The following is a 17842-nucleotide window of genomic DNA, read 5'->3' on the forward strand; positions in this document are numbered from 1 at the left end:
CTACGTTGCCAATTTATAGCTTTTCAATAACCCATTTCTGTCAGTCAGAGCTTTTGTGAATAGATATATTTTCTATACAGATATGCAGTTGCGTCTTTTAAGTCCACTTCAAGGTTGTGACTAGTATTCAGCATTTTCATTTTGAATTTCTCGGCTAATTGATGCCTGCTCAACAGGCATCTGTCAGTTGACTCCTGTCATTTTGTGGTTGACATCCACTGATAGCTGAATTTCGTCTGCTCATTAGGCATTATTATTTGCGGAGAAACCCATCACTCAAATAATGGCTAAGCTTAATATATACTACTATTGGAACTCTGCACTATCAATTTCAATGCAAAAAAGTGGTTTACTGACTTTCATTGTGGCCGTAGATGCACGGATGATGCCGAACGTTCTGGACGCCCAGTTGAGGTTACTACACCTGAAACAATTGTACAAAATCACGATATGGTGTTGGACGATCGGATATTCAAAGTGCGAGCTATTGTCGAAGCCATAAGCCATAAGCGGGTAAACTAAATGGTACACACCTGTGAAGTTTCCATGTCAAAAATCCATGAAATAGACCACGAAATGCTCCCTCTTCCGCGCTATTCACCGGATTTAGCCGCGAGTGACTATTTATTATTTCCAAACCTGAATAAATGGTTTGGCGAAAAGAGATTTATCTCCAATGATGAAATCATCGCATAAAAAATATAAATATGTATGACCTCAAGAAATCTTATATTTTGGAAGGGATACAAAAATTGGAGAAACGTTGGACAAAGTGCATAGAACTCAAAACAGACTATATTAAAAAATAAATAATTTTTATCTCGTAGTTAGCATCATTTGGCGTTGTCTTCCAAGTACGGCATTTATATTGTTCCCTGCGACAGTGGAATTGATGTCTCTATATATGTATACACTCGTCGTACATACGTGAGGCTGTCAATTGGGAGTGTCCAACTAACTGTGTGATGTAGATGTTAGCATGAATCATCCGCTTACATCCCAGAAGGAACAGATGTGTCTTAAATTTAATGTGGGTACCTGCCGCATAGGCCTAAACCGCGCGGTGGTCTTAACACCAGATAGAAACAATGCGTCTATCTCCGCCATTGAGTGAGTCGCAAGGAACACTCAGTTGGCAAATTCTTGTACATTGACTGCACAGATCAAAGCATAAACCCCTTGCTCGAGAGCTCGGCTATCTAACCGCTGCCATCCGTAGCTAGCTAATCAACTAACAAGCCCAGGACAATTATCAAAGCAGCAACGTCCGGCCTGGTAATCAAGTCCGATGTATGGTTTTTGAGTTCAAAAGTACCCAGTCGATAAAAGTCAAAGTGAGCGTACTATAACACCCACTTTCGACCGAGAACCAAGTCCAACGACGTGTACACAACGACCGCTACTACCCCAATACGTTTCCTGAGCACAACACCAGTTGCTATCTGCTACTTTCAATGACTCTGCAACAGCACCTAGTTAGATACATTTGGTGTCCCGAAGTTTATCACTAGCCCAAACGTCAGTGCTTTAACCAACGATATTCTTCCCGCTTTGGGTTTTAACCACAGCCACCACGTGCTCACCGAGGTGACCTCACCAATGATCCTACAATAAGTGCTGGGGCCATAGGATCCCCGTGGCACTAGATAAGACTTTAGTCTGCTGTGAATGTAATAAATTAAATTCTTACCAGGAATGAGGTCCGTAAACCTCGGAGTCTCGGTTTCGCTCCATATTTCCCCTCGAGGCAGAACATCAAGGTGTGGAGCGTCACCAAGATGCATATCCGTGCCCCAAGGGGGTCCAGAAGGTACAGTTGCATCAATATGAAGTTGGGTTCCCTGACCGGTAGGACCTTTCTTTACTCATGAAGATGATACTAGAAGGTTATTTGAAGGTAGCCAAGGGCTGACATACTAATCGTTCTGTATGTAAATAATAAGGTGCTGTCGCCTGAAGCTTTCAGTATCTTGTTCAATTTCTGCGTGATTGCAAAATGTGTACTAAGGAGGTAAACGGCAATTGTATACAAATTGTTGAGATAACCATAGGACCATTGTTATTCATTCGTTAATATACTCAGCAGTGCATAACTCTGGTCTGTTCCAATATTTGAGACTGTCAACTTCAAAATCATTCAATACATTTTTAAAGCTATTTTGTAATGGATTTGAATTTAAGAAAATTTATTCTATGAAGAATGAATTGAATACATTTGAAATACAATGGTATTAAGCCTATGAATTAATTCATAATGAATTCATTAACGGAATGGTTAAGAGATAAAATTTATTTTGATATTCAAATGGGGAAAAATACGAATAATTTATTTCCTCGCAATCCATGTACAACAACCAAAAGTCTGTGTTCTCACGTCAATTGGATCGCTATATTTTGAATTATGTACAGTACACTCGGGATAATATGAACTAATTAAAACCTGGCCAGTTCACTTTTGCAAGATTGTTTATATTTGCGAATGGCATCTAATTCCCATCTACAAACATTTTTCCCATAAAAATAAAAGTTTCACGTTAAATTTATATTTAAAAAAATGAATATGGAATTCCAGCTGAATGTTTGAACTAACTAAAACGTGTATGTTAGAAATTTTGATTGACAGCTGAAGACAATTTAAAAGCAAATAGCTAAGGATATACCAAAATTATTATGCAGTTGAATTAGAATAATTTAGATGTAAATAGACAAAATCCGTTAAAAAAAAAACAAAAATAAGCTGTTCATATTTAAAAGCCTTGGACTAAGTTCATATTTTAGAGTAGCCAATGGACGTAAAAAAGTGTTCATATTTTAAGGTGTTCATATTATCGCGAGTGCATTGTATATTGTTTCATTCCTCTCTACGAGTAACTGCCGTTAACATCAACTTCGATCCAATCCATTTTTCTCTCAATATTATTAAAATTACTTTAACAGAATTTTTAATTATAACTAAATTAATTAACAAATTTTTAATCATTATTATTATTATTTTCAGCAATCAAAGTCCCCCAAATAGCAGTCGTTTTTCAAAAAGGTCATCCATTGATAGTGGTATTAGCATGGACATTAGAACCAAACCCATGAAATCATTTAAAGACATAACACGATTGCATAGGTAAGAAATCTCATTTACTACACTATGATAAAAAACATGTTATTATTTTATTCTATAATATAATTATTTATTATTACTTCAATTCCCCTACAGTCTTGATGCACATGACAATTTTAACAGCTCCATTGAGTCACCACTGGATACAATAGGTACCACAGCAAATACCACGAATTCTCTACTTTCACCTCTAAGAAAAATGGATTTTGCCTTGTGTAAGTGTAATAAAAATTAAATACCATAAAATTATTTAAATTTTCTTATCCCTTTCCCCATTTTTCAATCACTGCATTTTTACACTCCTAATTTATTTTTTTTTTTAATTTTTTTTGTTTCTTTGATTTCCCAAAAAATATATATATTTAATTTATTTTAATTTTCTGTTCATTTGATATAATTTGTTTGTTTTTACTTCTAAAACCAAAAAAAAAACTGTGTGTTTCAAAATTATTAACAAAATTAGGCGAAGTATCAACTGGTGATTCAAGTCCTTTGCCAGACAAAAATAACGATGATGATACATCGACGATTGATAATGACGATTGTAATGACGATGTAACTATACCAAATAAGAATATTGATGCTGTTGTAGGTCAGTTAAATAGAAGTCATTCAAAATCTACTACTTCTACCACTACTACTACTACTAATAATAATAACTAATATTATGGATTAACTAAACAAAAAAAAAGTATCCTTGATATTTTGTACATTTTTGACATATACTACCATACATAAACACTCATGTGTAAACATTTGTGTTTCCTTCTTATATTTATTTGTAAAATTGTGTGCTTTTAATTTGAGATACTAACACTTACACATTAATACATATATATACACACACACATCCACCCAATAATAATACAATCTGTGTACTCACATGCAATCATAAATTACTAACTAACATTTGTGTCATTGAAGTTGATTTATAAATATTTTTGTTTAAACAAAGGCAAATATGTATTGAATGCACAGAGATTTTTTGAAATATTAATATTATATTGAACATTAAGATAGCCCCAAATGTATGGAGAAAAAAATCCAGGTTTATCTCAAAGAGAAAATTAAATTGTCATCCAATCCAATTCTAAATTTCTGATCTCAACAGATTGAGATGTCGAATAGTCTGTGCTGATATCATCGTACTGAATGTTTGTAAATAGTGATGAATGTCCGATTCCCTGATTCTGGGCTGACCAATTTTCCACTATCTAATCCGAGTCATTAAGGCAGATTAGATACATACACATATGCCCATCTCGGCATGTTGTGCGCTCTTGAGGAAATGTTCTTTCCAGTTTAACGGAAGCCTATATGCCGTGGATGGCTAAGCTAAGAAACTAGTTTCCTCTATGTAATTTCTTAGTACATTCCAATCAGAATTCCTACGATGTTCCAGGTCTGGAATGAATAAATCTGCATGGTTTCGATTCAACATTTTCCTAAACAAATTGATACTATCAAAGCCCTCAATTTCCTATAAATAGTCTTTTAAGTACTCTAAGATCGCTTTGGATAGCAGCAGCTGAGATTTACCCCTGGACTGAGTAATAAACTCTTAGTTGGCAAGCGAATTCTAATTCAACCCCAGAACAAATCCTCCCTTCAATATAACCACTCACAAATCGAAAGGTCTTATACATAAATGCGCTTCTCTTCCCTTTGTTGACCAAACAATCCAGGCACTCAACAAATGATCACAAAGTTCCTTCAGAGATTTTTCAACAAACTAAAACTTCGCAGCCTTTTAGGTTCTCTCCAGAGTCATTGGCGGCAATCGAACTCGCAACCTTGAGACTTATAGTCCAGCAGAATATCATCTAGTATTTTTGGGCTACCTTAACGCAGTCCTCATAAGACGATAAGGACCTAAGTGCAGCCTGGATACCCAACATCACAAAAATCCTAAAACCCCTCAATATCCACTTCAAACACTCAAAAACATTAATAAGGAAGGAGTAAATCTCCGCCTAGAAGATTGATGGATAGGGGCCTTATATAACAAACCGTATCATGCCAGCAACTAATCTCTAGTCACTCCTACAGGTCTTCTGCTTTATCAATATATGTAATGGTGTAATGAACAAGATGGCTCCTAGATCATAAATGGTACAGGTCCGCATTGCCTTTTAAACGTTTAATAATACTTAATATCCTCAGTGCAAGATATAAAGCCGCGTTTTATCAACTACTTGTTTATATTTTAGAGATTTTCTTTGATTTTGGTGTCCGCTTTTCAAAGGAAAGTTCAACTACATTACGTTTTTGTTGGCCCGATTCAAGAACTTCTAAGACTCTACAGAAGTATTTCCACAATTTTGCCCAGGACTTCCGTTTGAATAAGATTCAGCTCGTCATCAGACCATAACAATTTCGAAAAGTCGGGTGATTTGACCCTAAGACGTACTACGTATTATACGAGATAGTTTCTGTATTATATACACTTTTCTTCTTTAATTTGCCAACTACTTTTGCACCTGCTGTCCTTTTAGAGTTGTTCAAAGTTGCCGCTGTTTACCTTCCAGCACAACCGAAGTCATCACAGTATTCTCCAAATTCGTAGGAAACTGTCCACTGCCACCACAAATACTCTCCTGGATAAGGGCTAGGGATTAAAATTTTTGGTGACGAGTAGTACAGACCTTGCTCTGTAAAATTAACCACCGTTTATAATCTAAAGGATTCAGATCTGGACTACCAGAAGGCCAATATCATCAGTAGGAATAAAATTGGGTAATTTCTTTTTAACCAGGTTTTTGTTCCTTATCCCATCACATGCAACTACTCTCCATAACATCACAGAAGCAGGGTGTACTCTAGGAACTCTTCCGATGGTTGTTGTGATTAAGTGGCATAAACTCTGTGAAAATTTTCTCCTATGAGCGGTACTTGCGCACTTACGAAGCAGCTTTTGATTTTTGCTTCAGTGCCGTCTCCGTTATGCCTCTTGAAAACCCGAAGTCTAAATTCATATTTAATGATGAGATTCCCTTGATACATTGATTTCCTGCGAAATGGTTTTCTGCTGCTGGAGTGAATTTTTTCGATCTTGATTTATACAGCATTAGCTCTGGGAACGACAAAATATATAACCACTCCTCCAGTGTCTTTCAACAATTTAACATCACGATACACATACCGTGTAACTCTAGGATATGAGGTTCCATGGGCAGCCACTCGTCAAGCAGCTCATTTGGGTCCATTCAAAACTAATGCCATTGTGATACTCAAGGGGTAAACAGCAGGGTCTTTATAATACTTCCGTTGTCTCCGAGTTAAACCAACGTGATTCCCTGATGAAGGAGTAGATTCGTCTAAGATTTGCCGCGCCAATGAGGAGACTGTGTCCCACCTATTCTGCCAATGACCAGCTCCTCGGAATCTGTCAGAGCCGGGCATTGGCAGAATAACTGGGATACAGTCTCCTCCTCATATTCGATATGACAGCTGTAGAAGTCATACACCCAATAAATTGACGCTTGAACGCTGCTAACTAATTATCCAAATTTACTTTGAAAATCAGTCATTGATTCGCGCAACTTATCGACGAATGTTTTATCCCAAAATTGTGTCAGGAAAAAATTGTGTTAAGCGATGAAGCGAATTTTTTGTTAAAAAACTAAATTGCCTCTTATGGAGTGAGACAAATTCACAATAGACCCTACAGACTGCATTACATCCAGAAAAATTAACAGTTTGGTGCGGTTTATACGCTAGTGGCATCAAATTAAGCCGGAGCTCTCGTTATGGTCAATGGATATCGGTTCTGCACCATGATCAATGATTTTTTTGTTTGAAAATATGAATATGGCGATAAGTGTCATACGGCTACCGCAACGATCCATTTATTAAAATCCAAATTTGGCGATGACTTGATTTAGAGAAATGGACCTGTCAATTGGTCTTCAGTGAATTATACTGATTTCTCTACTGGAGTGGTGTACTTTATCAAATTAATCGTTCCTTTACTTGGACGGTGAAGAGTAGGGTTGACCAATATTCGAGTTTTATCTTAATCGAATAAAAGTTCCCATTTTTTTTATTATTATTTGAGTGATCGATTCATTTTTAAAATTTCCTCGATTATTAGAACGAATAATGAGTAAAAATATTATAATGCACAGTCCGTACTGTAGGGCCAGTATTCTAGAATGTGTCCCAATTATACAGTGTCCTGTATAATTGGGTCCTACTCCTAATTAGCTCACGACGGAATTCCATAAGTAGATTCGTCGTGCTGGCATCATATACAGGTCAGGTCGACCTCGTTGTAGCACAGGATGGTTCATTGGTCCACCTGTTTTGTGCAATCTCATATAGTTTCTGCCATCTTACATTTAACATTTAAATGCAGGTCGATCGCCGCCTAATTCATCATAGCAACCCTTTTAACCAATTCATCTGCTATACAACTACCCTGATTTCCATCGTGTCACACTATCTCATTTATGGATACCCAGCAATCCTAGGTTAACCCAGATGTCGTAAAAAATATGAGGATGTCGCTATTCCGTCAACGGCAGCCTTGCTATCAGTAAATATACATATATCACCAGATATTGGATAATACCTCAGTACAGAAGTTAGGTAACCTTAAGTAGGATTTTATCCCAAAGATCTCAATATAGAAACCTCCACCGACCCAATTGCCCCTTTTAATGCCGTCAGTATATAACCTTTTGACATTGTCAGGGCTATATGCAAGCCAAAATCTTTTAATGTGATGACGCGTGTATGATTAGTACATTTTTTAGTAGTGCCAATAAAAACTGTACCAGAACTTTTGAAAGTACTAAATAATTAAATAATAGTTTCAGAAATTCCATTTCAAATGATTTCTTAAAATCACTGTGCATTATTTCAAAAAATCGATTCAAACATACTACATATTGCAATAAATACTGATCCCAGCAAAAAAAGTGAGGAAGAAGATGCAGAATTTTCACAACAAATAGCATGCTTGATGTACTTCCAATTTTGGTGAAAAAGCTATGAATTTTACATTAGCTTGTCATTGGAGGGATGTTGTTCATTTTTGACAACTTGTTACTTAATAAATTCGATGCTTTCGATGCGATTAAATTTCGATTTTAAGGTGTTATTTTAATGTAGGTAGTGGATACCTATATTTTTTGGCATCTTGGATGGAAATATAAATAATAGAAAAAAAGTGATGTAATTGAGCATTTATGAATTGATTTTAATGTAGTTATAAAATTTATGAAACAATGGTTGATTAATTTTAATGATTAAAAAATGTAAAAATTGTTTGTATACCAATTTTTACAGGTTTTAATAAATTTTAAAAAATTCAAAAAATGTAGGAAACAATTACATCAACGAAATATTTATAATTCAGTGTCAAATACCCATATTTAAAATCACATCTTCAGAGGTAGAAAAGATTCATTTGCAACTTTAGATGTGATTAAAATGTCATATGTAAAGATGCACTTCCATTATTTTTTGCTGGGGATGTTTTAGCTAATAAGAAATATATTTTTGTTTAAGGGAAACAAAATCATATGGATATTCGTTGATGATTGTATAATAAATATTTAAAATTAAAATTTAATATAATAATTATTTGTGTTGTATGATTAAATTTGTTTTTGATGTGATTTTTATTGTTAATTTCTGTTAAAAACTTTAAATGGATTATTTTATTTTTAGTTTCAGTCATAATGCATTCAATACTGAGAGTTGTGTTATTGTCATTAAATTACATTCATTACAAACATATTTGCAAAAATAGATTGACGTGTAAATATATTCAAATAAAATTACAGCTGTTTCGTATAAACTCGTATAATCAAATGTCTAAATAATAGTCGTTAATAAATACTTGCTACATACCACATAAATATTGATGTCTGTCTATTCGTTGTTATTTAAACGTTCATTTTGAATTTTTAGTTTTTGTGTTGTAAACCAAAAAAAAAAACATGCTTAGATGAGTTTTTCCTTTTTAATTTCAATTTTTGATGGAGTCTAATTCATTTCATTATTATTCAAATTGTTTAATTAATTGAAATAATAATAATAATAATGAATTTATTAGACACCATACCAGCAGCTTGTTTTCATGTAAAATACATTTTAGTCCTAACATTTTCATTACAAACTATTTATAATTAATACTTTACTAATTATGTACAAAAGCGTCTTTCTTTATTATATTAAAAACATTGATGTAGTTTTCATGTTACTAATTTTGTGTATTTTTGATGTTTAAAATTGTAAAATTGTTGTTGAACTTTAATTGAAAATTAATTAAATAATTTGATTTTGAAATATTTTTCTTAAACATTTTTAGGGGATTCTGATGCTAAAGTTTTAACATTAGCTGAACATATCATAGCTGCTATGCCAGAACGTATAAAGGTAAAATTTGTCGAAATACTTCATTTGAATCTCTTATTTAATTTATTTTCTTTTGTTTTACTTTAGAATGAGGCTGATGAAATGATGGTCTTGGGTAGTCCCATGACAGAACCCTTAAACACCGAATCGACGGGTTTGAATGATAGTTTTATGGATCCCCTATTGGATTCATTGCCCAATGCTCATTTCGATAATGAATTTAATTTTGATTTCAATGATCACAATTATCGTTACCATGAAGTCAGCACACCTTGCTCAAGTCTAAGTCCTGCCAGTTCGGGACCTTTACAATCGCCCGCTAGTTATTCTATATTGGGTCATGATCCTTCTGTCTCTTCACCCAGTCCTCCACCATCGACCAAACAATTGACAGAATTTTTGCATGCCTCTAGCAATACCCAGTATCCGTTTGAGGCTGATTTTTCAAAGTTGACTTTGACAGGTAATATTGAAATGAAATGAAACAATCCAAAATCTACTATTCAAATTTTTCTTACAGACACCGAACAACGCGAACTATATGAGGCTGCTAAATGCATTCAAAAAGCCTATCGTTCCTACAAGGGACGTCAAAAGCTCGAAGAGCAAAACAAAGAACGCACAGCTGCAATTGTTATACAAAACTACTACAGACGCTACAAACAATTTGCCTACTATCGTCAAATGACCAATGCCGCTTTAGTCATACAACACGGTTATCGTTCGTATTGTCGCAATAAACGTTTTAAGAAATCTCAAACTTCCAATCATTTGACCGGCTCGGGTAGTTTGTCGGGTCTACATAACACCGACAGTCAGGACAGCACGAATTCACAGTGTTTGTCTAGCTTTTTCGATAATTTCAATAAGCAGGACACTGAAAGTTCTCCGCAATCGTGTACAACACCTAAAGAAACTAGTCCATCGGGACCACTGAAGTGAGTAGTTGTCTGGCATTGTTTAAGGTAATATTAATAATATTAAACTTTTCATTACTTTTTTTAGACGTACTTATTCACAATCCACGCAAAATCAAGCTGCCAGAAAGATTCAACAGTTTATGCGACAATCCCGTATTAAGTAAGTAGAATTTAATATATGTACAGATATTTTAAATAAGAATACGTATTAGGATTCCCGGGAATTTCTAGAAAATAATGGTGGTTTAAATTTGTTTATATCTATATTCTTTAATTTGAAATAGTTCTCAATCGAAACAGATTACCTATTTTTTCCAGATTATACTTAGTTGGACAGGTTTTGATTTTGTCATTGATTCAATTAACAATTGAGATTTTGTTTTAGGTCTAGACTAAGGCGTGTTTGTCAAAACATCCCAGCCACATCTTTCTAAATAGTTTTTAACAATATTCATGTCTGCAGCATATTCGGCCAATTATCGCTCCAAACGATTCAGTTGCATTCGGTACAGGTTCCCTTAATGTTCTGGCCAGATTTCAGCAACTCATAACTGATAGGACTCTTTTGCTCCCATCAAATACAGATAATTAACCTTAGCGCCATGGAAATTTGGCTATGGTGTCGATTCGGCTAGTTGGCCGGGCTTCACATACAATCTCTTACGCTTCGGGTTATCGTAATGGATTAGTTTTTTATCGCAACTAATAATTTGGTCCTATCTATTATGAGCTATTGAAATCTGTCCACACCATCACAGGGAACCTGTACCCAACGCACGTGATTCGTTTGAAATTAACATTGGCCGAAAAACGTCTACAAAATGCGTCAGACATGAAACCGCAACATTCCATAATGACAACGCTCGGCTACATGTTGCAATACATGTTAAAAAGTATTTAGAATGACTTTACAGTCCAGACCGTGCCCTGTTCGACTACTATTTGTTTCGATCGATGCAGAACGACCTCTCGGGTATACGTTTCACTTTGGAACAGGTTTTTCGATAAAAAATTATTTTATTTTCCACTGAGCTCTATGCACTTTGCCCAACTTTTCTCCAATTTTTTTATGCCACCCAAAAAATAAGATCTCGACAAATCTTATTTTTCATTGTTGGAGTCAAATCTCTTCCCGTCGAGTCATTTCTTTAGGTTAGGTAACAAGTAATAGTTTAAATCCGGAGAGGATGCATTTCGTAGCCTAATTCATGGATTTTTGCGTTAGCCATATTGCGGAAAGCTTTCTCATACCCATGTGATCATTCAAAATTGAAACCATTAGGCCATGTGAGATGCCTATGACTTGCACAATCTCTCGCATAATATTAAAGGAATTCCCGGGAATATTTTTTCGGGAATTTCTTCATAAGTTTTCTTCTAAAAGTTACAAAATTCAAATACTTTCGATGGCCAAATTTGTTGCTAATTGAATTATTCTATTAAGGAGTGAGATCGAAAAATTCTTAACACACGTTTTTCATTACATTTTTTAACCCAAGTATTATTTGAATTTTTTTTTGATCAAGTTACCTTTGAAAAACATGTCAGTTATTATGTGTAATGTCAATTATATTAATTTTTTTGTTAATCTGATTAAAATGAGTGACCAGAAAAAAGTGCGTACTGAAATTATTAAATATTTTCAACAAAACCCAACTTGGTCTTACAAAAAGTTGGCCAAGCATACAAAGGTCTGCCGTCAAACTGTTTCCAATGTTATTAAACAGTACCGGGAGAACTTGTCAGTTGATAGAAAACCTGGTTCAGGTAGAAGGAATGGTCCACATGATGTTTCTAAAGCCAAAAAAATAGAACGCATTTTCAAAAGAGCTCCCAACACATCCGGTAGGAAAGCAGCCCGGTTAGCTCAGTGCTCGGACTATTTGGTACGAAAAGTTAAAGCTAATGCAGGTTTAAAAACATACAAGGCTCAAAAAGTTCCTGACAGGAACGCTACTAAAAATTTAGAGGCCAAAAACAGAGCACGGAAATTGAAGTCAAGTTTTATAAAAAAATATTCTTGCTGCATAATGGATGACGAAACGTATGTTCTGGCAGATTTTTCGCAACTTCCAGGTCAAAAATTTTATGTTGCTGATGCTCGAGGGAATGTTGAAGAAAAGTTTAGGACCCAAAAGCAGACAAAATTTCCCAGAAAGTTCTTGGTATGGCAAGCAATATGCAGTTGCGGCAAAAGAAGCCACTCATTTGTTACAACGGGCTCTATAAATACCGAAATTTACATCAAGGAATGTTTACAAAAAAGGCTGCTTCCATTCATAAGACTTCATAATGTGTCCACTTATTTTTGGCCTGACTTGGCATCCGGTCACTATGGCAAACAAGCCCTTGAGTGGTACAAGAACAATAATGTGGTATTTGTACCAAGAGAGGCAAATCCTCCAAACTGCCCGGAGCTAAGGCCAGTGGAGAGATATTGGGCTCTTGTTAAAAGAGAATTGAAGAGTACAAAAAAGGTGTCCAAAAGTGTGGTAGATTTTAAACGGAGATGGACTACATGTTCGAGCAAAGTGACAGAAAGCACTATAAAAACGTTAATGGAAGGGTTTCCGAAAAAGGTTCAAAATTTCATCACTAGTGATTAAAACTATAAAAATAATTTTTTTTGTAAATTGTAATAATAATTTCAATCAAATAAAAAAAAATTAAAGCTGTAAGTTTAGTGGTTTCTTTTTTATAAACATATATGTATGTTAAGAATTTTTCGATCTCACTCCTTATAACCATAGATCTTTTCGGTTCTAGCAACAGATAGTCAGTTGGCAAAGAAATATTACTGTTAAAATAACCGAATTTTTTTCACTCAACACAAGCCGAAGCAGAAAAATTTGGCTATTAGAATGAATCAAATTTAAAGTTTATGCTCTTAAACGAATTATTAAGATGCCTAACATTACAACTTTTAGGGATATTCAATGATTATCATTCATATTTATAGAAAATAATTACAATAATAGTGGTTCAAATTTGTTTATCTACAATCAGATTTGAAAATTTTCTCTAACTACGCATGTTTTATAGATTTAACATTCTAAAGTTTTTTAATTAAATAAAGAATTTATTGATTTCATACTGATTAAAATTACGACTGTAACAATACCGATCAAATAACACTATTAAATTAGAAACCCTTATAAAGGCTGGACCAACAACCAAATATAGTTATTATATACGAACAAAATTATCTGGTTTTTGGTTTAATTTAGTGTTAAAAAATTCCCGGGAATGAAACGATTTTTGTAATTGTCATACAAAATTTCGAAATTCGCTTTAGTTTGTTATTATATATTCACCCCTATCGCGAATCAATATTTCAAATGAAATATTTTCCCTTTTCCTTTTTTCGTTCATCAACTTTGTTCACGTGAAAAATTCCCCTTGTTGTGAAACTAAGTAAATACAAACAAGTAAGAGAGCTACATATATTCGGTTGTGCCGAATCTTATATACCCTTCACCAAATTATATTTCAAAATACAAATTTTAATTATTTTTAGGTAAACAAAATTTATTTTTTCCAAAGTTGTTTTTTTAATTTTTTTGGAAAAAAAAATTTGTAGAATTGTTATTTTAAATTTAATAATTTTTTGGTTTTCTAATTTTTTTTTTTTTGGTGAAAAAAAAATTCGGATTAAAAAATATTTTTTCCGATTTTGACCCATTGTAGGTCCAACTTACTATGGTCTTATATACGTCGTTGCAAAGGTCTTTGAAATATCTATCATTAGATATCCATATTGTCTATATTAATGACTAGTATTTCAGATATAGGTTAAAAATCGAGGTTGTCCTGGTTTTTTCCTCATATCTCAGCCATATGTGGACCGATTTAAAATAGGAAACTTCTCGAAGGCATGTCTGACAGAATTATTGAAGATTTTGATCCCGAAGATATCTGGAGTCTTCAGAAAATTGATTTCAACAGACGGACATCGACTCCGCTATCTATAAGGATCCAGAATGTATATACTTTATAGGGTCGAAAAATTATATTGTAGAAATTACAAACGGAATGAAAAACTTATATATACCCTTCTCACGAAGGTGAAGGGTATAAAAAGATAAGACAAATGATTGATCCCCTCATGGTCCCAATTTGTTAGAAGTATTTTGGATATTGAAAAAAACAATCAGAATATTAATCGTAGATAAATGCACATTGATCGGAAACTCTCCAGCCAAAAACCTAATTCAGTTGTCAGAAACCTAAGTGGTGAGAATGTATTAGGAAAAAAAACTATCTGAAAAGCCCGTATCGCTTAAAACTTGCGCTATCGATTTGAAAACGCCAAACATATGTTCTGACAAACGAAAACGCCGGAAATTTGGCGTTTTCCAGAACATGGGCGTATGTGAAAACCAAAACAACACTCGTAGGTGTGATTATTTTAAGTTTGATTTTCTTTTTAGTTTTAAACATAGAAATTAGAAAAATATTTTTTTTAAAAAAGAGAACAATTTAATTCTCCATTTGTTTAACAATAAGGGTTTTCATTTAAAAAAAATGGAAAATTACACTCTGGAAAAAAATCAGAGTGTAATTTTTCATTATGTGAAATGTAAAAAGATTTTAATATTTCAAATAACTTGAAATACAAACTTTTAACTTGAAGATACAAATATTTACTAACTATTATAAATAATAATTTTATGACTAGCATTTGGGATGGAAATTTAACAACTTTGGTAAGAGAAGACAGTTACAAATATAAAATAAAAATTTTAAATTGTTACTTCTTGGTTTATTTTAAGTTTAATAAATATATTTTTTTTTGTAATAATGATTTTATTTAATTTTAAATTTAAAACATATGCTAAATAAGACAATATAATAACAAATATTTTGATTTATTTTATTTTAACTTTAGACTACAGAGAGAACGAGCCGAAAAAGAGAAGCTGGTGCACCAACGCAGGGAGGAATACCTTCAAAACTTGCAGTATCAAGGACAACCGGCAATTGTTTGCCCAATCGAAAAGAGGTATGCCCTGCATTTGAGTTTAAGTTACATATTTTGAAATAATTATTGTATTTTTTTATATATTTAGTGATACAACTCTTAAGGACTCTAACGAGCTTGTCAGCAATGACATTGTTACAAACAACAATCATGATTTAAACTAAAAAATAAATCAAATCAAATATATAAATAAATAAAAAGAAATTGTACATTACATTTACTAAATTATACATACAACCATACTTACATACAAATATTTATATATAGAGTATAAAACCTTGAATTTATTCCTAGCCACAACACATCCTCTTCCTAGTTTTTCTACTACTACTACTATTATTACTTCTAACTATTACTACCATGTAAAATTTAGCTAAATAAATTTCAAATTATTTACTGAAATTTTTAAATTAAATTATTTCAAAAAAAAAAAGAAAACAAAAAAAGCTTTACTTCAAAGAAATGAGTGAAACTATTACTTACTTACTATTATTATTAACTAAATACTATTGAAAATAATTAAAAAAGAAAAAATACACATTATTACTATGTATTACTACAATATTAATTACTACTATACAATTAAACAAATTCAAATTGTTATCATTACTATTGTAATTAAGTATTATACCTACATACTTAGATACAATACATATTTAATTAATACTATTTAAATTATCTAATCATTATTTATTTTTATTTGTTTTTATATTTTAACTATGTATGAAGAACAAAAAAAAAAAACAAAAAAACACAACAACAAATTGAGAAGTAAGACCTTTTAAAAAGTTATAAATACTTTTTTTAAACAAAAACCATATTTACTTAGTATGAGTATGTATTAGATAGAACTTTTTTCTTCTATTTATATAATAATTATATATATATATATATATTATAACTTATATATAAACAAAACAACAACAACAAAACTGTTTATGTAATATGTGCACTTTTTACTACAATTTATTAACTTATTAAGAGCAAACAAAAACTAATACTTAATAGTTTAAAAACAAAATCAGAAAATTTCAATGAATTCTAAGAAAATCCAGAAAATAAAATTATTGAAATTATATTTGCAAACAAAACAAGCGGAAAATCATTTTAAATTATTAATTATATTTAAAAAGAAAACATAAAAACTACCACAAATAAATACTTAGAGATTTTATTATAACAAAACTGAAGCCTTCATATTCATAAATGAAATTTTATCTATTTAAAACTTAAAACTATAAAGAAAAACAAACATTTAAATCCAAAACTTCTTGTATATATTTAAGGCAATATTAATGTTAAAAAAAACATACAATGCTAGTACCGAATTTTAAAGCCTTTCATTTTTAATTTAATTCAAAACAAAAAAAAATAAAAATTTAAAAGAAATTATCCTCTTAATTATGAAACTAAAATTAATCAAAAAAAAAAAACAAAAATATTTATATAATTTTTATATACACCCCTTATATACATACATACATACATATATATATGTAATAATTATTATACTTATATACTTACTTATGTATATGAAAACAAAAATATATGTTTAAAAAACATTTTACTATTTATGCTTTTAACACTTTACTCTAAAAGAAAAAAAAAATTTAATAAAAACTCTTAGTCCATAATTAAAAACAAAAAAAGGAAAACCTCCCCCAAAAAAAACTTCAACTTTTTTCCCAACTTTTTAATCTTAGTCTACAAAAATATTAACATTTTAGTAACAGTTGAAAATGAAAAACATTAAACAGTTATTACTCTTTCTATTAGTTATTCAAAGTCTAAATGAATGCAATTTATTGTTAGTGACAAATATTCAATCAGTTGAAGAGCGAATTATGAAAGTTAACAGAATGAAAGTTTATATCAAACGTTTATGTCCAGAAATTGAAGAAAGTGTAGAAGATGATTTTTTGTTTATTTAATTAAAATAAAGAGTTGGAATTCTTGAAGATGTTTGTAATACAAATACAAAATGCCCTATTAATTATTGCCTTGTTCATTCTTTTCTTATTTTTTTCCTTATGTCCTTTTTCAGAATTTTTTATTTTGGCTGAAAACTGAAACACAGATTTCAAACTTTTACTAGCAATTTCTATATCCCAAGAGGAAACTTTGTGTGTAAATTTTCCATGTATTCTGTTTTTACTACAGTAATAAAACACATATCATTGCTTAAAGAAATATACATAGAGGGAAAACTCTACTGTCAAAGACCTAACAAACAATGTGAAAACCAAAAAAACGCTCTGATGTGTGATTATTTTAAATAATATTTTTGTTCGAGTTTCTTTCTAGTTCCAACTCTCTGTATATTTCTCTATTTATAAGGTTCTTATTCAGAATTTTGTTTTGGAAAAAATTAAATTTGTTTATGAAACATGCAACATAAAATGTTATTTAATAACGAAAATGAATAATAAAATTGAATATCTGATGGATTTGAAAAGGATA

At 32.0% G+C, this 17842-nt stretch overlaps 1 protein-coding gene across 3 annotated transcripts in view; it reads left to right on the top strand.

Moving 5' to 3' along the window:
* Camta (Calmodulin-binding transcription activator) overlaps window positions 1-15950 on the top strand; it is a 211387-nt gene extending 195437 nt beyond the window's left edge. Inside the window, exons 16-24 of one of the 3 annotated variants that reach the window (XM_065511212.1) lie at window positions 2999-3118; window positions 3212-3330; window positions 3579-3707; window positions 9435-9502; window positions 9569-9944; window positions 10002-10419; window positions 10487-10561; window positions 15290-15403; window positions 15471-15950. In XM_065511212.1, the coding sequence (XP_065367284.1) occupies window positions 2999-3118; window positions 3212-3330; window positions 3579-3707; window positions 9435-9502; window positions 9569-9944; window positions 10002-10419; window positions 10487-10561; window positions 15290-15403; window positions 15471-15546 (1495 nt within the window). In that variant the 3' untranslated portion in view covers window positions 15547-15950. The remainder of the gene's footprint in view (window positions 1-2998; window positions 3119-3211; window positions 3331-3578; window positions 3708-9434; window positions 9503-9568; window positions 9945-10001; window positions 10420-10486; window positions 10562-15289; window positions 15404-15470) is intronic. The other 2 variants (XM_065511214.1, XM_065511213.1) reach the window with 2 other exon arrangements.
* The last annotated feature ends 1892 nt before the right edge of the window (window positions 15951-17842 follow it).

The sequence above is a fragment of the Calliphora vicina genome, chromosome 5, assembly GCF_958450345.1.
Source record: "Calliphora vicina chromosome 5, idCalVici1.1, whole genome shotgun sequence".
Classification (NCBI taxonomy): Eukaryota; Metazoa; Arthropoda; class Insecta; order Diptera; family Calliphoridae; genus Calliphora; species Calliphora vicina.